Raw genomic sequence first — 21,748 nt, forward strand, 5'->3', positions numbered from 1 at the left:
AAATAACCATTTAAGAAGGAAAAAGCCACAAATGCACAATCTAATTTTCATTATTTTAATTAATTCTAGTTAAAGGGTTTTTCAAGTGACGTAGCCAAGTCCCAATTGAGTGATTGTTGCTGCAGCCAGAATTGAGTTATTTTGAGTTATTAAAACTGAAACTGTGAAAGGACTTGATTAGGTCCTCGTCAGACATGGTGCCCAAGCTTGCTGAGAGGTGTGGGTTGGTAAAGATCCCATTGGGAAGCTAATCCATCCTTTATTATTTTGTCCTCTGGGCAAAACAAAATGATTCAGATTTGGAAATAAAATAGTCAACGGGAGGAAATGTCATTTGTGCAGTCATGGGAAGTCAACCCTAAGGATTCTTTCTGTATTTTACAACTTGATTTCATTTTTATTTTGTGTCTGAGTCTCCTCATGGAAGAGATTTCCAATAGGTGATGGAATATACAGACAGAAGTGATGGATTGGGGAGAAATCAGCAAGAGAGGTACAGGAAGGCTAGAGCATGTATTAGGTCAGCAGGAAGCATGTGCTGAGAAGAGACAGGAGGAAAATTATGAGGATATGGTGCCATGGAAGGTGAGGGAAGAGAGTGTAAGAGAAGGTAACAGTGACCAACAAGGTGAGATGCTCCCAAACGGTCAAGAAGTGTTAAGGTTGACAAGTGTCCCTTGGAGATGAATGTGACTCTGAGCAGAGCAGTGTTTGAGGGATGGGAGCAGGAGCGAGACCGTAGTGCGAAGAGGCATGAAGGGGAGAGAGTGAGTGTAGACTGAAGTCTGAGTCCATAAATTCACTGTCCTAGGTCTAACAATGAGATCAGCATAAGTCATGGCCTGTTTTCTCCAATCCTCATCCTTTGTTTCCCTAACTAGTCGTCATATGGCATGCTCTCATGGAACACCCTCCTCTGCATGTTCTCTTGTATGTCAGTGTCTCTTCAAATGTGGCCCTGGATTGGATGCAACACTCCAACTAATGTGGTTAGGGCCAAGGATGCTGACTCGTACACTTCTGGTATTGTAAGCTGAGGTTAAATGGGCGAATTGTTAGTCAAGACATAACGTTGGACTGTATTAAGACTATAATCTTCAGGTCAATTTTACATGAATTATAATGGTTTCATAACCATACATAGGATATTATTCCTAGTAAGTTATATTTGACTGTTTTACCTGAAAATTTTTATCACCTCAGGTTCCTCTGTATCCTGATTCTCTGGTCTGTAGAGCATTATTCATTTGCATTTGACCCCTTGGCCATTGGCCTCTTCTTCAAAGATTGATAAAAATGTCAAACAAGATGGTGCCTGTTTCAAATACTCCAAAATGATAGGTTTCTTTGGTTAAAATGATCTATTATTGAACCCTTTTGGGAGAGCACTATTCAAACAACTTGGTAATAATAATAACTGATCTTTACTGAGCACTTCTTATTTGCTGGGTAATTATCACAGCAATGCTGCAATGTAGGAAATATTATTATCCCCATTTGACAGGTGAGATGATTGAGGCAAATACAGGTTGTCCACAGTCACGAAGGTTATAGGTGACAAAGCCAGGTACTTTCTCCAAGGCACTGTGGCTGAGGGCCATTGCTCTAAGCCATGACCCCACACACTCTCTATCTGTACTCTCTTTCATGGTTTTCTGTCACCCTTGGAGGTGGCATGAGAGACTGTCCATGGAGCCCTTGGATCTACCACTCTAGTGACACTATTGCAAAGAGAAATTTATGTTACCTTAGCATGACTTCTTCATAGGTAAGCAATGGTCATTTATTATAATCACCTCTTTCTTCATTACATGCTGGCAAATTATTTTTAGCATCTGATTTAGAATTTTTCCAAAAATTACTGCCAATCTTACTCATCTGTGAGATTCCAGAATAAATCTTTTGCACATTTGTGAAGTCAAACATCTTCTCTTGAGACCTTGCAATCCTCCTATTTTTCTCTGTTCTGCTTTACACTCTTCGTTGCAGGTACGCATTCAGACTAAACCACGTGGGAAAGATTCACGTTTGTGAAAGGACTGCTCCTCTGAGGGAAGTAAGAGGGCTCATGACAAACAGAACGAACTGAAAAGCCAGGAGAGGGCAGGTACAAAGGCAGCTCAGCGGATTCTCCCCTCTTTCTTGGCTTTGTTCCTTCTCCCTGCATACGGATACTCCATTCCCATCTCTCCCCTCAAAAGCTTCCTTGGAGTTTCTGCAACCTCACAATTTTAGCTACAGTACGGCCACCCCAGCCATGACTTTACATGACCATTACCTCAAGTGCTTACAACCAACCAGACTTTCCCTTGGTGACAAGTGACCAGCACAGGTGGCTAATCTTTTTGAGCCTGACAGCAAAGGCGTGGATGCTTATGGATGGGCGCCCCTTAGGCAGTACGAGCAGCTCTGGCCAGGAGCGGTGAGGTCCAGCCCTCCGGCCAGCGTTGCTCACAGACCATGTGTGTGGGCTGAGGCAAAATCTCTGAGCAGGGGCTGGGGCTCTGCTGGCATGCTAAAGCGCCTCGCAAACACCCACGAATTCAGCAGGACCACAAAATTAGCTCTGTAGGAACCGTCCCTTTCAGTACTGCAGGATATAATTCACTTCAGCCTGAAAGAATTCATTTAAAGGAATTGACTGTCTTATCTTCTAAATTGGATTTCAATGTCTATTCTTCCAGTTTAAAAATCCTCCTAAGCATGTGGACTTGTCCTTCATCACGCTGTGCTATCTTCTGCAAGTGTCAGCCCAATTCATATTTTTATCTTTCTTTGGCCCCAGTCACAGCTTTAGAAAATAGACATCCTTTCCAGCTGTGCTGTTTCCCAAAGTTTAGCTAATTTCTATGTGTGCCGATAAAATGGTCAGAAAGCTCCTATGTAGCTCCATGGGTTTCTTCTTGATTTCCTCAGAGGTTTCCCCTTTTTTTGCCCCCAAATTTATTCCTGACTTTGTGGGCAGAATTTAATTTTTTTAGAATTTATCGTTTTTCTTTTCTTTTTTGCTTCTCTTTTTTCTTTCATTTTTACTTTTTTTGGTCCATGGGCTCCCATCTTTTTTTTGAAGTCTGACTCCCTAAAACCTTAGGCCCATCACCGATGTATCCAGTCATCACAGGCTCTCGGGGAATTGATCACTCTCCCCTAATGTTTTGGTCATGTCTACGTTAACAACCACTTCTCTGCTGGCCTGTTAGTCTGGAGTAGCCCATGTCTTCACTATTTTCTTTACTTTTTGGGAGAGGAAAGTATATAAAGAATTCATCAAGGGCCATGCTTTTCTCAGAACAAGACATCTAGGAGATGTCCAGGAGATTAAAATTATCTCCCCATTGCCACCTCTGTGTGTCTCTTTTTGTTGCACTTGTGATGATATATTTCTTTCGTAAAAAATTGCAGTCTCTACTGAGGAAGAAGCTCATGGTGGAGGATAAAGTCCCTATAACTGGCTGCTGAATCTGGTGGCATTCCAGAAGCATCTAGGGATCCTGTTAGAAAAACATATTCCTAGACCTCACCTAGCAGGAGGTGGAGGTGGGGGCAGATGAAAATCCCTGGGGATCCCAAGGGAGCTAGCGCCCCACAAGCCCTTCATCCAGCACTTGAGACCACTGTCTGTAGTCCACTTCCACAATGACAGCACAGTTTATCCTCACTTCATAGCTCTTTCTTGGGGGCTTATAAATATTTCAATGGGTGTCTACTTATCACATACCTTTGAGTGCTATTAAATGTTTTTTTTCAATACGTCTTACTTTTCCATGCTATAGCTGAATTATATGCTTCATCTCATCAAGGCCTGGTGCTACTGTAGTTATTTTTATTTCATTATGCAAAAATGCCAGATTTACTTTGCAGTTTTTGTGTTCTGATTCTAAGCTTTCTCCCTCCTTTCTGTATTTGGCACCTTCGCCACTATCATCTTCCATAACATCCTTTCATATCTTTCTATGCCTTCCCCATTTCCACGATGTCAGTTTCAAGTCCTCTTGATTATGTCAGTGACTTCTGTCAAATGCATTTCCCTCCAGTCTTTATAAGATTCATTTCATCTCTCGCCAAACCCTCTTTCTGATGTCATCCTGTTCACCAGATGTTTATATCATTGTTTTTTACACTCTCATGTGCTCCTTTCCATTGCAAAATACTGTGTTTCACTGAAAGAATGGATGAAAACATCACCAATGTCCCCGAATCTTTCAGTCCTACACCTATGTTTTCTCAGTCTGTAACCTGAGCAACCTTTCCCCACCGTGACTGTGAAGTGTCAGGCCCATGTGATATTGTAATTAGTTGAGGTAATACCGCCTGTTGTTACGAAGAAGTCCTAAATTCTCAGGTGCTTAACACAATACAAGTTTATTTCTCAGTCACATCAGGGTCCAGTGCAGGTGTTTCTTGGCTTCCACGTGGTGATTCAGTAACCCAGACAAAGGGGAAGTCGATGTGGGGAAACCACTGTTGACGCAAATAATCTATAACTAATCTATAAATCACAATTGGGGTGAGTTTATTATGAGCCAGATGTGAACACCATATAGCCTGGGAGAGTCCTTCGACAAAGGAATGGAGCACTCCAAAGAAGTGGGGTGTACAAAGAGGTTATATACCATCAAAGAGCATGTACCACATATGATTGAAACGTCCCTTTTACAATAGTCACGAGACTGCTCTGTCGGCACAGTGATTGATGGACACAGCAGGTCGTAGGTCTGCTGTCTCGGTGGACACAGCAGGGTGGCAGATCTGTTGTCTCGAGCTGGGTGGTCACAGGTGAGCACAGCAGTCAATTCCTGGTCTAGGGAGAGATGCTTATCCTTAAGGAACTGCCAGTGTAGAGGAAGTTGCACCTCTATCCTAAGGCCATTTGTTCTTGTCTTTGGGACATAGCAAATGCTTAAAGCAGATATACAGTGCATGCTCAACAGCCATGTCAGGGCCTTTTGGAAAAACAAGGTCAGGCCGAATCAGGCTTACACCAAATGGCTTCCTCATATACTCCAGTATGTCCTATTGCTTGCCATTTATCACCACATGGCTGTCTCTGCCACAAATGTTGGTAGATTTTCACAAATAAAGAAACCTGTGTTCTAATAAATGTAGGAAATGCCATATTAAACACAGTTAAACAGTTTGTTGTTTTGTTCTGCTTTTCTGTGGTGCTTCCTCAAGCTATTAGTATCCTATTAGTTGCATATTTATTCAACCTTCACTCATTTATCCATTCGCTCAGTCATTCAAATACGTTTTAGAGATGTAGGCCGTGGAAATATACCTGTTTTAGCCTCAGTTTTCCTTGTCTTCATGGTGGAGATAGATGTTAGTTAATTTATCTCACAGTACAAATTTAATTAGAGCTGGGTTAAGGAGTATTGTGGGGTGCTCTGAAGACATGAAGTGGAAGGACCAAGCTCTTCTGTGTGTCTGGAAAGGCATCCTTGAGGAAGACCCAACAAGGTGTCAAGGAAGCTGGAGGCTTCACTAGAGGAAGTTGTGTCTGAGGAACTGACACTGGTGAAAGTGGTCGGGACAGATTTTTATCAGGAGTCTACAAGTGCAGCAGGGAAAGAGGATCCACTTCAGCCTGTCCAGAGATGACTGGGCATTTTAAAGGGAGAATCAGGGAGCAGGGAGGGGGACCCACAGGGGCTCGAGCAGAGTCAGGATGTGAGCAATTATAAGGGATGGTCAGCGTTGATGGGCTGAGGCCAGCTGTGTCTGTTAGCTGGCGGTGATGGAAGTTAAGAGTCTTCCTCCCACAGAGACTGGGGGACAAGCTTTCATGATGATTACATTTCAAAGGTATGGCTTTCACATCCCTGAGAAAGACACTCCTGAGTTGTAGGAGATACATATACATCTCAAAAGGACTCAGAGGATTCGCCGTTGTAAGCCTTTGTAGGAAGTGATCTAAGAAAGGGTGGTCAGGGGCCATCCTCAGACGGTGGCTGGAACAAACAGTAAATGCTTTTGGCAGCCTTGAACTTTCTCAGGCAGATACTGTTAAGGGGGGCTAGGATCATCTTAGGGATGTGGCCTTGAGCTGTTAGAAACTATGTTAGTGTTTAAGTCTTTTAATGGGTGGAGGGTGAGTGGATGAAATCATTTGTGCTGAGAGCCTATAGTTTTGTTTTGTTTTGCTAAGGAAGATTAACCCTGAGCTAACATCTGTGCCAATCTTCCCCTATTTTGTAGGTGGGTTGCCCCCACAGCATGGCCATTGACAAGTGGTGTAGGTCTCCACCCAGGAACCGAACCTGGGCCGCCAAAGCAGACTGCACCAAACTTAACCACTAGGCCATAGGCTGGCCTCAAGAGTCTATAGATTTTATAGGCCAAGTTTGAGGCCTAGATGAGAAGGCTAGAGTTGGGTCAAAGAGAGAATCTTTGTCAGAACTGAAAGGAGACCAATGTGGCTGAGGCCAAGCGTGAGGCTTCCAGGCATGCAGGGACCTGCAAGTGTAGCATGTTGTGAGCATGGGAAGAGTTTCAATGACGTCCCTAAGAGCAGCAAGAGATCTTTCAAGAGTGTGAGCAGGGAAATTGCTCATGTTGCTCAGGCTGGCCCTTTTAGAACTCTGGCTTCTAGAATAAATTGAAGGGAGGTAAGAGTACTTGTGGAGATCCAGTAGGAGGGTTGCTGCTGTCCAGATGAAAGAGATGGCACCAGTTCTTCACATTGCTGTGGAGGGAGAACATGGCACAAGGATTTGAGAGTGCTTAGGAGGTAAAATCGACAGAAATGGATGAACCATTGGATCAGGGTGGGGGGGTGGCAGTAATACAGTGAAAGAAAGAACGACATCAGGATGCACTGTAACAGGCTGCATCCAAGAGCAACAATCAGGAGAGATAGTGGGGCCTCCACTCATGGAGGAAACACCGAGGGGGACACCAAAGGCAACATTCCAGATAGAGTAGTCTTTGCCTCAAATTCTAACTGATTAACATTTATTGGATGTTTGTATTCCACAGAACATTCTTAGGGAAACATTCAAGAGATGTTTTCCATGTTTATTCCACTTTTATTCTCGTACAAAGAAACAAAACTTTTAAGTTCCTGAGATATTAGAAAGTTCTCCTTCACATCTCAAATGTTTATCTTGAGAATTACAGTAATAAATGTCTACCACATGCTAGGCACTATTATAGATACTTTGATAGAGATTGTGGCTTATCCTCACAGTAGTCCAGTAAATGGGTATTTTTATGCTTGTTAACAGACAGGAGAACTGGGACTCAGATAGGGAACAATACTCAAGATCATGCCGCCAGGCAGTGATGGAGCCCAGCTTCGTGCTCAGCTCTGTCTAAACGGGTGTGTCTGCAGCCCACCTGGGTTCAAAGCTTGGTCCCTCCTCAGCAATGTGATCTTGGGTGTGGGATTTATCCTCTAACTGGCTTGGTTTCCTCATGTGTAAAATGGAGGGAATAATTACACCTACTCATAAAGTTGTTATAAGATTAAATGAGATAATCCACACACCTGGCAAATATTGAGTACTCAAGAAATGCTTCTTCTTATCCCCCGACACTCCTTCTGGAGAGAGCTTAGCTCCCATGTGGGCATTCAGATTCTTCCTCCGACCTTTCAGGATGTTGCTTCTCATCCTTATTGCAGCCTCCATCTCTTGGAAGTGCCACCTCCATTCCTCGTGACCTGTCAGTTATGAGTGTGCACAGCTCTTGACAGGACTTTCATCTTTTTTATCCTTTTAAAGACTTTGCATCCTCTCTAATAAGTAAAGGGTAAACAGATGTTTGTGTTTGTAACACACATCACTGCTGATCACATGAAGACATAACAGATTCTGTACAGTTCTCAGAAACAATGAACCTCGATTTCACAATTTTTTGGTTTAAAGATAAACCACAACTCCAGACACTGCTCTGTTGTTCTTGGGAGATTCACTGGAATCAGAACTGCTGAAGCCAGCTCTCTTCTGTCTGCAGACTTCTGTGGGATGCCAATAATAAGCAAAGATCATCTCTTGCTCACTCACAGGAGAATGTCTTATGGGTGCCCAGGCTACATGATGGAATGTACAGTCTTGCTCGGTAGTCTTGGTAACTGTTCAGTCTAGCATAGTGCTTAGGAATGAAGACTCTGGAGCCAGATAGCCAGGGTTTAAACCCAGACTCCGCCACTGACTAGCCAGGTAATGTTGAGCAAGTTACCTACCTTCTAAGTGCCTTACTTTCCCCATCTGTAAAATGGGTTAATCAGTGTAAATGAGTTTATATATATATATATGTATATATATAAAGAGCCAGAACAAAGCCTGGCACATAGTGAACACTTACATAAATGTTCACTCTCGTTATTTGCACTGATCCTGATAGAAGAGAAGCACCTCAGTTAGCTATAGAGAAGTTCACAGATAGAGAGCATTCAATTCTTTAGGCTGAGATATAATTAATGGTTCTTTCCTCCAGACATGTACTCTTCCTCTTCTTTCTGTCTGCAGCCTACTTCATTAATGCGTTTTGATACCTCTCACAAAGGATAAAACGATGTCAATATTTTAGTCCACTTATTTTACTCCAAGCTCTGTTAAGAAATATAATGAAGAAAATGTTAATTCCGTTAACTAACAGGAGTGTTGGGTATTATCACTGTAGCTTAAAAAATTGTTTTCCTCATTCTCTATTATTACAGAGAATAAGGACTTTGCGGTATTCTCGAACTTAACAATTCTTATTTTTAAAAAATAATTACTAATGAAGGAAACAAGAAAAATTCTTCTTGAATAGTTGTTGCCTTTCAGATTGTTGAATTACTAAACTTCTATGTACCTTGGTTTCCAGAACTTTAAAACGAGGATAGCAATACTGCCTGCATTATAAAGCTGCTAGGAATTTTAAATTAGCTAATACATACAAAGGACCTAGAACAATCCTCAGCTATAAATATGATTTATTATTATTTCAACATAAACGCAATTTTATACATTACTTTTTGCTCTCAAAAATATTTTGCAGTAAATGAAAAGCTATGGTTTCCAAAACAGCCTTCTTAATGGTGAATAACATAGATTGGCCCCACATGTTGAAAGCAGGGCTTCCGTCCCCTGGCCTCTCAGTTTTTCTACAAAAGCCACAAGGATTCTATATCTGAATCTGAGAAGAGTAGTGGTTAAGATCCCATTTGCTGGTTGGAGAGATGCAAAGAAGCAGGAGAGATTTCACGTCTTAGCAGCAATGGGTCTGAGCTGACTTTCATCATCCTGGCACCTCCTTGAGCACTTCCTGGGCAAATGAGTCATGCTTCCTAGAACTGTCTGTCAGAGGAAGTTTGCTTCTAGGATGCCTGGCATTTTGCTTAGAATTCAGAGATAAGCTATTTCAATTCTGAGGGCAACTGCTTTTCCAAAACAGGCATAAAAAGTGATAGCAGTATACCAAACAATTCAATTTATGTCTCCATGCCAGATGTGAGTCTGGCATTGTACTGAGCATGATCTGGATTCCAAAGGAGTCTAGAATGAAATGCATCCATTGGTTAATTAGGCCACATACTTTTTAGTGTCGTTAAGCGTTACAAGATGCATTCTCTAAGAAATTTAAGACTCCAAAGTTGCCCGAATAAAATGTGTTTTTTTCTAATGATAGAAAATTAAAAGGAGAGATGTTTATCTCAATGTGATCCAAATCCCTTTCCTCAAAAGGAAATGCTGATCTTTTCTGACCATCCCTCATAAAGAAGAATTTTCAAGCGATTGCGTTAATTTGCCGCAGTTAATGAAGCAAACACACCAGCCTTCAAAGGACAGCCTTTGCCCTCAGATTCAAAAGAAAGTGTGTTTCCCTTCTCATTGTTCTCTCAAACATGAAGGACAGAATCAGGATGAATAATAATCAGGCCTACCAATAATTTCCACTCTACCCTGAAGCCAGTTAAAATTGCATTCAATGCTCAAAACTTGAAATTGATCTTTCCACACTTCCTTTCCTGGTGGTCCTCACCTGGCTCTGCCCCTCAGACAGGCCACGTGTAGTGAGTGCACGGAAAATCTCTTCCGCCACCTAACAGACACACACAGGAATAAGAATACAAAGGTCAGGGCCGAGTGGTTAAGTTCGCACACTCTGCTTCGGCGGCCCAGGGTTTCACTGGATCGGATCCTGGGTGCAGGCCTAGCACTGCTCATTAAGCCATGCTGAGGTGGCATCCTGCATGGCAGAGCCAGAAGGACCCACAACTAGAATATACAACCGTGTACTGGGGGGAGCTTTGGAGAGAAGAAGAAGAGAAAAAAAAAAAGAAAGATTGGCAACAGATGTTAGCTCAGGTGCCAATCTTAAAAAAAGAATACAAATGTCAGAATGCTAAATTTTGAAATTAGAAATTGTTGTGCATTTTGATCAATTATATTGATTGTCTACTTTTGAAAATGGGAAAGATTTCCAATTGCAACATTTCAGAATTTTTAAAAAAATGCCATCTTTACCCTTCAGTTCTTACATTTACTATTTATTTAATAGGTTTTCTTCTCCCACTCTCCCTGAATTGCAGAAACGTCTCTGTGGCAGGCTCTAGGTCCTTCCAGCTCAAGGTGCTATGATTTCCTGGTGTTCTCTGAACCACATTCTGAGTCCATCTGTAGCGCAGGCTGAGGCTTTCAGGAGGCAGGATGATATTTTAGAAAAATGTTCAGTGTTTTACTGCGGTTCGTGGAACTAAATGTTCATGTATACAAGGGAGAGTACGCTTGGCTTTCAAAGCATTTCACTTACCACCAGGGAGGGAATGAGGCACTGATTGCTCCATCAGCGACTGTCAACACTTATGTTTGCTAGAAGTCTTTAGTCCCCGAACATCTGAAGGAATTCTGTTTTAATAAAGAATTGGTCTAATTAATAATAAAAACCTAGCTATGCTAAGAAAGGAAGCATTAGGGACAAAATATGGTTTTAAATTAATGCTGAAGGAGATTGCCTTACATAATGACATTTTAATGGGCTCATTTTCATGTATAATGTTGAGGTATGTATAAAAGACTATGCAGATAGACAGTGTAATATTTTCAGCAGACCAGCTGATATCTGAGAAGCTGAAGGGGTATGGAATTCTGAGACTGAGAAAACATTACAAATGCGTATCTACAGTGCTGTGTCCATAGGTCCCCAAAGATAATACTTTAAACATAAATTTATCTGATCACACAGGAATACATAGTCATGGTGGAAATTCGTAAAATATAGAAAAACCTAGATAAAATAAAAATAACCTAAATTACCTCACTACTACTAATATTTGGTGGTATTTATTTCCTGTACTCTCTCCCTATATATTTATATTAATAGTCAAAGGAGATGATTCTGTACATATTATCCTATGACTTTTTCCTATGTAACAATGGCTTGTGAATGTTTCTCCATATTATTTATTATACCACATCATTTACAATATTGCGTATTCTAGCATCACAATACAGCCACCAAGTCTCATTGTGGAACAATTAGAATCTTTTCAAATTTTCACTATTATAAACAATGCTGAGATAAACATCTTTGTAGTTAAATCTTTGCACACATCCATTACTAGACAATGATTTAAAACAAGCCCAAAAAACGAACAAACCCAAATCAGACTTTGTGGTCTCTAAAATGAGTAATGTGTAGAAAGCAGAAAAAATCTCATTGTAGAGCGGACAGCAACCGGCTACAATGGGAGGGAGACTATATGGTCTGTGTTTGAGACAGACCTCTAACTCAGAATGGCACAAAGTAACTCAGAGCGTGGTCTTTCGATGGGTTTCTTGCTCTTATGCAAAGCCCAGCATTATGAGTAATTGTTTAATTTTAGATAGGGATGTCATATTTCCTGCCCCACCTTGTGAGCATGTGGCAGTGTGGCTTTGCCTGTGCCAGGGGGGAAGATGTGTGCCTATATATCAGAGTGCTCTGTGCGTGGCTGTGTGTCTAATGGAGGAGACATCGCCTCCCGGGGCCATCATGGAGCCATCTAGAGTCTACCACTCTCTGCTTATTAGCATTCCTCTTCAACATCTGCCTAATTTACCCTCCACAGCTGGATGACGTTTTTACCCCCCTAGGCTTTTCTTATCCACAGTGGGAGCATTTTACCCTACTCTATGAATCTCATTTGGCAATTTCTACCCTTGTGCCAGGAGTATTTCAAAGCCCGTCAAATTGAAAGTAAACTCTGAAAGTTCTAAGCTTATTCAGGAGGTTAGTGTGTAAACTTGGGCAACAACATTCTTAATAACTACTCTAATAAGGCAGTTTCCATAGATCTTGTAACAATTGTTTCTTGGGGTGGGGAAAATCTGAAGAGGTGCTCCAAGATTCACCAATTCCCACCCCTTTGCAGCTTCAGTGGCTAAGCAACTAGAGCCGCAGCCTGGCTGGACAGAAAGGGGAGAGGAGGCTGGAACGGGAAAAAACACACAGAGAGCCATTTTTCTTACCAGTTGTCTCTTCCTATCCACCTCACCAGGGCAGCCTTGACAGATTTCCTAACCTGTCTTCACCACCATCCTATTTTATCATCCACCATCTCCCTCAACTCCAGCACACGTACTACGCTTACATTCTCCCCAGCAGCGTGATTTGCACTGGGCTATGGACCCCACCCGTGGCCTCAGTCTCCACACAGAACCAGGTCGTCATAGCAACACGCTGCAAGTAATGGCTGTCTATCTCCTCCCAAGTGATTCATTGACTCGCTGCTTCCCTGTCTGCTGGGCCAGGGATGATTTCTGTGAAATGTTCTATATGAGTCAGCTCAAGTTCTCTCTACCCATCATATTTTTTCTCTCAAAGCTATTTCTGGAGTGGTTTCTTTGGAAAAATGTTAGTTCCCTTTGCCTCTGACCAAGAGTTAGAATAACATTTTGAGCACATTCTCCATGCCAGGCCTCACACTCAACCTGTTACGTGATTTGTCTCCTTTGCTGTTTACAACAACATTAGGAGATAAGAACTGTTACGATGCCAGATTTATAAAGACCTTTCAGCTTAGAGAGGTTAAGTAATTTTCACAAGATTATATTCTAAGCAAATTTTAGAGCTGGATTGGACTATGAACCTAGAGCCTGACACAAACCACATTGAATATTCTCTGTATGTTCCTATAATAAAATTACTTTCCTGTTTCTAAGTGAAATATAATCTTCTGTTAGTTACATTGACTTCAAAAAGCCATGCTATGAACTCATTGAGCCTAGTTCTCAGAAATTTAGCTATCTTCTTTACATTGACCAGAATTTTTGTTCTCCGCAAATATTAGGGGATTCTCTGCTACATCTAGAATTCTCCCTCACAGCAGATGAATTATTTCAATCACATATTAAACTCTAAAGGATAAAATTTTTTTCGAGATTTGTCATAGGAAATGGACCAAATTTTTTTCCAGAAATTTCTCCATATTTGAATGATATCATCCCAAAGAAATTTTGATTTAATTTCTCTGTATGGACTATGTTTAACTAATTCTTAAAATTAATCCTCCACTATAAAAAAGAATTTTCTTGCAGAAAAACTTCAAGTAAATAAGAAAAACAATACTGGAAAAAGTATGAATTATATGCCAATCTAAAATAGAAAGGGCTGCGTCTTAGTTGTTACTCACTGTGATTCTAAAATGGGTTTAGAAAAGAACCCATACAGCCTGTGCTCAGATATATGAGACAGTTAATTATAATTTCATTAATTACAATCACTAATTTCAAAGTCATAAAACAATTTAGCAAGAAAGAGGCACTTGAAAAGCACACTTCTGTTTTGAAAGTTCTTGCAGTTCATAAAGTTGACTCCCACTGAGGGGACAGATTGAGGTACACATTAGCTAACTCTGGGTTCCTCCAGACTTGAGTTGCAATGATTCCTAAAGTATCTACAAAACCCTAATCATACAAAAATTGGACTATCTCTGTCAGGGATGTATCTTTGGCTTTATATCTTCCACCTTGTATGTATGGGTCCTTAATATTTAGAAGGAGTCCATGGATAGTTACTTATTGCAACTGGAGTCTGAAGTCACTCATAGGCTATGCATGTGGCAAGTTATCAAACACACGCAAAGGAAGTAGATAGAAATTGGTAAATGTGGCTTGGGCAAGAGGTTTCCTTCCTCTTTGAGTGTCCTAAGAGTGGTTGAGATATTTCGGGGTGGGGTAGGGGTAGGAGGACCTAAACTACAAGAATCCTAAATGAATAGTCTTCCGAAGAGAATAACTGCAAAGATTCTATACAGGAGATTTTGTATATACACATATTCACATTTGAAGATACATTTAACAGCTAACTTGAAAATGTAAGCAGCATTTCAGGTATTTTAAAAAAACAACCACCACCTCTAAACACAGTTATACAAATTAGATCTGCATATTCAAAGTGAAAATCTCAATCTTTCTCTTCTTAATTTCTAGCAGTTTCCTTTATATGGACTTAATTTCCAACCTCAGATATTGTTCAGACTGAGTAGAGCTTTAGGCTTTCTAAAAGAAGGGAAATCATACCCTTAGCAGGACCAAGCCAGCATGCTTGCCAGCAGTGGCAATGAGTCACAGCTGGAATGTCCTGTGGTTAACATTCTGCTCTGAAAACAGAATCAAGAGCAGCAGGCACCAACTGGTTGCCATGGTAACTAGTATTTGTGTACTTTGAAAAATGACTATTTCTTTTTGTGTGGTAAGTTTACGCGGGAATGAATTGTAGAGGTGACGTTAGCCATCTGTGTGACTATCAACAAAAAACCCTGATTTAATTAAGTGTAAACTTTAGAAGGATATAAAACTGAGGGAATGGGGTTTTTTTTTGTATAGAGGTATTGTTATACACTAATTAATTCGTTAATTTATTTGACGTTCTATGTAAGCATTTTCATCAATGTCTATTTCATGTTCATTTCAATGCATCCTTCTTGCCTCTCCAAAGACAAAATGAAACTAATTGTCATTCATCAGCATCAGCCCCCCAAACCCACTCCCTTTGCCCTGCCCCCCTCCCATTCACAATGTGTTATTTAAGAAGGACTGGGATTCAGGAGCTCCCCTTCAGTGAAGTAATCCCATCCGGAAGGAAGGAAAAAAAAAATCCCCTCCAAGTCATGTGAAAATGTCAGGTTTTTTAACCTTGCTGAGCTGGGAGGCAAAAATCCCATCCTGCTTATGACCTTGTGTAGAATCTAAAATATGGTTCCTCAAAGGGTCGCTGCTGAGTATTTCAGAAGATCCATAAAGCTTAGAGTTGTTACAGTTCTAGAGAAATCCTGCCTTACATCTTGTTGGATAAAGGTGAAATAAAGTTTTGGTTAGTGAACTACAATCCAAAGTTAAGAATGAGCCTTTTGGGGTGGAAAACAGTAGAGTGTTTTCTTGCTTATTATGCCTCTGCTTGGAAACAGTATGTTTATTTTTGTATTAATTAGTTTTGAATTGGAATTCATACACTAGATTTAATAAAAACTCTGAAGCTGAAATAAATACTCTACAGTAAAGCAGTAACTTTGGAGTAAACAGATTGCAACATGGACCTCTGCCCCCACCTCCACCTCCTGCTAGCTGGTGGGACCTGGGATCTGAGGTGAAGGGCTTTTGCTGTTTTCTCTCTTCTTTTTATGTTGCTTCATTCTTTCTTTCATCCTCACTCCCTCATTATGGCTTCTGTCGAATATCTAGAATACTAGAAACTTGATCTAAAGATACACATTCGAAGCAGCAGTATTCAAAAAATAAAAAGGAAGTTGGAGCGATAAGCCTGAAAAAGAAACCTCATCAGTGTCTTTACTCATTTACTTAAAATGCTCAGGTTTAGTATTTAAAGGTGAGTGATATAAAGGACTTCTGAGTTCCTCTTTTTAAATCTCAGCTGACCTCCCCCCAGACCTCACAAGCATGTATGTCTGACGAGCAGCCAGTTTGGAGAACTCAATGAGACAGGCCAACATTTAGAAATCTGTGATTTATTGTGATCTTGAACAAGGCCCTGCCTGGTCCTCCTCTGCAGAGTGGCCACAAACGATCCAGACCCTTTGCTGCCTAAAAGAAGCTCGCGGAAACTGAGGACTGCGAGACCCTGAGATGGATCTAACTATGCAGGGCTCAAGGCAGAGGGCAGATTAAGTCCCATTGAAATAAATGCTGTCGTGGGGCAATCATTGTGTTCATTCACCGACGATGTATTGGGAATCTGCCCTTGACAGAGCCCCGCGCCAGGCAGTGAGGGGAATGGGGGAGCTGATCTGGGCTCCAAGGAAACTCATCATCTGTAGGGGAGATAAGACACACATGCTGCTAACAAGAATGCAAGGGGATGTGACCATTTCCACAAAGAAGCCCAGATGAAAAGCTGAGGGATTTTAAAGGAAAACTAATTTATGACTGGCTATGGGAATCAGGGAAGCTCTGTAGAGGTGCTTTGTAGAATTTGTTCACAAAGTTTTCCATGTTCGAATCAGTACGTTTCCAAAAGTATTTTATATCATAGCATTTCAGTAAATAAAAGTAATTGGGTCCACTTGGAATTTATTGGATCCAGATTGTGTGTTTACATGTAGACACTTGCAAACACATACACCCTCATGGACTCCCCAAGAGAACAATCGAGGAAGTCTGTGCGTCTATGATCAGACATTTTCCATTTTATCCTCGTGGGCAGCTCATCCCAAGGGTAACTAGAACAAAGGGTTTAATCTGGACATTAGGAGATTAAGAGAAAATAAAAATAGTGGCCTGAGTCATGAGGAAGCCAATCTTTTTGGACTATCATTGTCTTTCCTGGTTGAAGACATATGGCAGAGAGATTGATTGTTTGATTTTGAAGATGTGTCTCTGATGGAATTACTAAATGAGGGAGGTAAAGAGTGTACAACAGGGTGTATAAATACCTCAATGGGAAAACGGGCAAAGACCTCCACAGGAAAGTTCCAAGAGAAGAAATCTAAATGTCCTGTAAAGGTGAAAAAACCTGCAACCTCAAAGTAATGCAAATTAAGACAATTACAAAAGAAGCCCCTAGTTTTTCACCGTTAGCGTCAGCTTTAAAAATAATCACAGTCATAATTGCCCAAGTTCCACGCGAGAAACACTTCTGTAAACTGCTGGAAGGAGGATAAATTGCTGTAAAATTTCTGGTAAGAAATTTAATAATATATGTCAAGAGCCATAAAGGTTATACCCTTTGATTTGTTCCTCTTGTTGAAAAATCTTTCTTGAGGGAAATTTCAAATATCAAACAAATATTTATATTGGCAATAAAATTGGAAATATCTTAAAGGAACAACAACAGAATTGTAATGTAAATGTAGCATTTTATGCCACCAATAAAAATGTTTACATAGACTATTTAGTGACATACTTAGTGAAAAACAAGGAACACAATTAAATGTGTGGCCAAAATTTATACACACGCATAGGCACCTGCACATGTATGTATATGTACATATCCAAACAAATGAAAAAAATGCTGAGGAGAGAAACTTCTGCTATTAACAAAATATTAACAGTGGTTATCTTGAGTGAGTTTAATTTTTGTATTTTCCTTCTTCATGGCTTTCTAAAATGTCTAATTTTTTATAGTTGGTAAGTATTCATTTAGAAATTGATATCTTGTGCGATTATAATGCTGCTATTCATCGAGCATCTTTTATGTGTCATTGATATGTGAACGTGTCTCGTTCTCCCACCATTTCCTTATTCTGTGCCAGAATTATACTTCAGAGGGGACTTGCTAGGCTGACATAAAACCAAACAATTAATATTTGGATTTCCACACTTTTTGGGCTTAGGAATCATCCCTAAAACTCTCTGTATATAATTATCTATTTTTAATTATTATGTTAAGCCTCTTGTCCTCAACCCACCTCAGCTGATTTACCCTTAACTTTGGAACCAAGGAACAGCTTTCACTACGTGAGTGGACTTTGCTTTTTCCATCTGAGAAGGCACATGAGACTTTTTTACTTGGGGAAGTTTCTCTCTGATTTCAGCTCTACGATGGCCCGCAGTGGATGGGGCGCTACTGTGGAGCAGATATTCCGCTTCCAGGGAGTACCACGGGCTCCAAGCTCCAAGTGCTGTTCCATACCGATGGGGTGGGCCACCGTGAGAAAGGATTTCAGATGCAGTGGTTCATTCACGGTAAGCCCTGCACCCATCTCAGCTGTATTTGGCAGTTGCTGTTTGACCAAGAATTGTTCCCTTTCCAATTCTATGTTGGAAACAATAACATTGACAAATAACGGAACCCTGGTGGTAATCTGGTGCTAGGCCTTAGAAAGTTTACTCAGACATCAGTGGCTCTTGGAAAGTTAAATCATTCTCTTAGGGTTAAGGGAGGAAGTGAAGTCAAAGTGGACAGGCTTTGATAACCACTTAAGCAGGTACAGTGATAAACTGCCTCAGAGAAAGGAGGGAGCGGAATGAAGTTTCCAGGGGTGAAGACCTGTACCTGGGTGTGGCAGGCAAATTGCAAAGTGGGATGGGAGTGGAATAGAATGAGATTTAAGGCTCACTTGCCATTCAGCTGAGGAGGAATGACAGGGATAGAAGGGAAAGAATGAGAGTCAGTCAGAGCAAGAAGGGGGAAGGGCAAGGATTGGGCTGAGAGGGGAGCAGGAGCGGAAAACTTAAGCTAGCGATGCCCTCGGCCAGGGTCATGCCGTGTGTTGTACTTGCCAAACAGGGGAGGGGCTCATCAGAGCCCACCTATGGATTGCTGGTTGAGGAAGCAGGTAGGGATAGTCATTCCTCTGAAGATGAAAATTCATTTTTAACAAGAGTTCTGAAACTTCTAAACTGACCTCGTGTGGTCCAGTCTAAAGGGAGAGGGCCACACAGCAGTGGTTCTCAAAATGTGGTCGCCAAAAGCAACATCAGAGTCACCTGGAATTTGTAAGCAGTGCAAATTCTCGGGCCCCATCCAAGACCTACGGAATCACCAACTCTGAAGGGAGCTCGACAATCTGTGCTTTAACCGGTCTCCCTGGGGATAAAGTTTGAAAACCACTCTCCTAGAGTGATCCAGACCTGAAAAAAATAGTCCTTGTGAATATTTTAGTAGTAGTTCTCAACGAAAGTCTTAGGGCTCACTGGTATGTTTCAATCAATTTGAAAGAGAAGCAGAGTTGCAGTATTATACCAGGCCTCACACACAAACATCGAAACTGTGGCTCTGCCGTCAAGATCAGGGGTGAGCCCAAGCCACGTGCACACGGATGTGTGTTGTGGTTGACTCCTGAGGGTCGTTAACATCATCGCGCCTTTATTATATGAATCTCAGCACTATACATAACTGAGCAGCCCTATTTTATACATAAGAGTGTTAGATGTTCTGTTATTATGAACTGGATACTGAGTGTATTTCTGCTAAAATATAAGTATGTGGTTTTTGGTATTTAAAAGTATTCAGTGGTAATCCACAGGGCCACTTACAGCTTGAAATACAGATTACGAATTCCCAAAGTAAATAAGCTATGATAATTAAGCTTGTGGAAGTCCTGGACTGTCCTCTTCATCAAGTAGGTAGATTTAACCATGGAATATCAATTTATTTACTAAATGAAGGGACTGGGTTGATTCATCTTATAACACAGTCCATCTCTAGTATTCTGTGATTCAGAAATGGCATGATTCTAAGAAAACTAGAGACAGTGTGACGAGACCTAGAAGAAACAGGAAAATCTTGGGAAATGACCCAGATTTTCAAGGTAACGCCCATGATGCTACTTTTTAGATCACACTTTGGGGAGCAAGAGGAGAGCAGGTGTTCAGGTGGGAGAAATAACATGGTAGAACGAGAGCATCCCTAGGGACTAGAGAAAGCTTCTAAGATGCTTCTAGGGCTCATTATACTAACAGCAGAATAGGATCTTTAATCTTTCAATGTCAGTAGGTTAAGGGCTGAGACGTCGTTAAGAGAGAACCTTACTGCTTCAGAGATCCAAAGTTCTCACGTGAGACAGAGGGTGGAAAGGAAGAAATGCTAACCAGGAGATGGGGGCTCCGGGCCCAGGGGAGTGGTCCTTAGCCCTAGATACACACACCTTGGAATTGCCTGGAAGTTTTAAAGAGGACCCATGCATAGGTTCCAGCCTCCAGAGAGAGGATTCAGTTGCTCCACGGTGGGTCCTTGACTATTGCTAATTTTAAAAAGCTCCCTAAGTAATTCTGCCATGTGGCTAGGGTGGAGGGTTTTAGGAGTAGGACTCTGCTGGTTTTATCTTCTCCTCAGTGGGTTGCTTTCTCTCCCCTCCAGGCTTTTCTAGACACACTAAGGAGTATGAGTTAACGGGCATTATTGTCTGCACTGGATTACTGTAGCATTGGTTTTTTCCAGCCAGTATGCTAGACATGGCTGAATCCTCTGCTGAAAGCGGAATTTTTGTGGGGAAAATTTATTTCTACTAGTTCCACTTGGAATCTGTCTTCATCTGAGAGAGTCAAAGACACTCTCTGTCTATTCTCTTTTCCTGTTTACTATTTCAAAACTTTCTCCCAATTGCTGAAAACTTGCTAAGCTAGGAACCAGAGTCATGCAAAATTTTGCCAACTGGGACCAGAATTGAACAATTTTTTTAAAACTCTGTGCTACCCACTATATATAAATTACACTTAGGTAGGGCCTTCTGGAAGGCGATTGTTAATGGTCTAGATCTGTGTAGAATTAACTATCGTGTACTATAGTTATGCAATGCCACAAGTACGCGGAGTCTATACTCTGTATCTGAACTAGATCTTTAACTTGAGATAGCCTGAGAAGATGGGCCCACAGAGAAAACGAGAGTCAGGGAAGAGCTTCCCCCACTTCTTACCCATTGGAGCTAAACTGAAGACATAGAGTCTGATTTCTCAGTCATCCATGTGTTCGCTTCACGGATATTAAGGAGCTGTTTGGGGCCAGGTACTCTACTAGGGCTGGGGACAGGGTCTGAGTCCTACCTGCAGGTGTGGTTCCTACTTTCATAGAGCTTACAGTCGATTGGGAGAAGCAGCCATCAAGCAAATAAGCCACAAATAAATATAAAATCAAAAGTGTGGTAAGCACCAGGGCCACACAGAAGAGGATAGCAGGTCAGAGAGGTCCTGCGGGAGCATAGGACCTTTGAACTAAAATCTGAGAATAAGCAGAAGTAGGCAAATAGGAGAAGGCAAAGGATTCCCAGTAGAAGAAAGACCTTGTGGTGGGAGGGAGTAGGGTGAGGATGAGGGACCCAAAAGTGCAGAGTGGATGGAGTCCAGAATCCAAGGGAGCAGTGCTGGGGGAGCTGGAGAGCTTAGCAGTGACCAGAAAGTTAGAGTCATGCACTGCTAGGGGCCTGGGCAGGGCTAGGGGCTATCTCCTCTCTTCCATGTAAATCCTTCAGACTTCAGAGAATCGAATTTTGAGTGGGATCTTGAAGCAATGAAGCCAACATGGCATGTTGTCGCTTGAAAACACAAAATAAAATATGAAATACAAAGAACTGCAAAACAAATACAAAATCCAAAATACATTTAAAAATTAGGCTCAATTTTAAGGTATAATAGAAATTTCTTGATTGTGTGTTTGTGTGTGCTCATGCACGTGTGTATGTATGTAATTCAAAAAGATTGTCTCTGGGGGCCAGCCCGCTGGCGCAGAGGTTAAGTGCACATTTTCCACTTCGTCGGCTCCGGGTTTGCCAGTTCAGATTCCGGGTGTGGACATGGCACCGCTTGTCAAGCCATGCTGTGGTAGGCGTCCCACATATAAAATGGAGGAAGATGGGCACAGATGTTAGCTCAGGGCCAGTCTTCCT

At 41.4% G+C, this 21,748-nt stretch overlaps 1 protein-coding gene and 1 long non-coding RNA gene across 4 annotated transcripts in view; one reads left to right on the top strand and one right to left on the bottom strand.

Annotated features, from left to right (window-relative positions):
• The window catches only part of CUBN (cubilin), a 256,044-nt gene that overhangs the window by 74,119 nt on the left and 160,177 nt on the right, over positions 1 to 21,748 (top strand). For both annotated transcript variants that reach the window (XM_070600806.1, XM_008510973.2), the window contains one exon: positions 17,960 to 18,110. In XM_070600806.1, the coding sequence (XP_070456907.1) occupies positions 17,960 to 18,110 (151 nt within the window). The remainder of the gene's footprint in view (positions 1 to 17,959; positions 18,111 to 21,748) is intronic.
• On the bottom strand, positions 4,493 to 12,591 carry LOC103544105 (uncharacterized). 2 transcript variants are annotated; one of them, XR_011534918.1, is made up of 4 exons: positions 12,438 to 12,591; positions 10,741 to 10,835; positions 7,490 to 8,554; positions 4,493 to 6,685 (listed from the first exon to the last, which is right to left on the bottom strand). It is a non-coding gene; the product is annotated as an uncharacterized lncRNA (long non-coding RNA). The 2 variants fall into 2 exon arrangements; XR_543079.2 differs by lacking the exon at positions 4,493 to 6,685 and having other exon boundaries at positions 7,008 to 8,554; positions 12,438 to 12,586.

This window comes from Equus przewalskii, chromosome 30 (genome assembly GCF_037783145.1).
Source record: "Equus przewalskii isolate Varuska chromosome 30, EquPr2, whole genome shotgun sequence".
Taxonomy (NCBI): domain Eukaryota; kingdom Metazoa; phylum Chordata; class Mammalia; order Perissodactyla; family Equidae; genus Equus; species Equus przewalskii.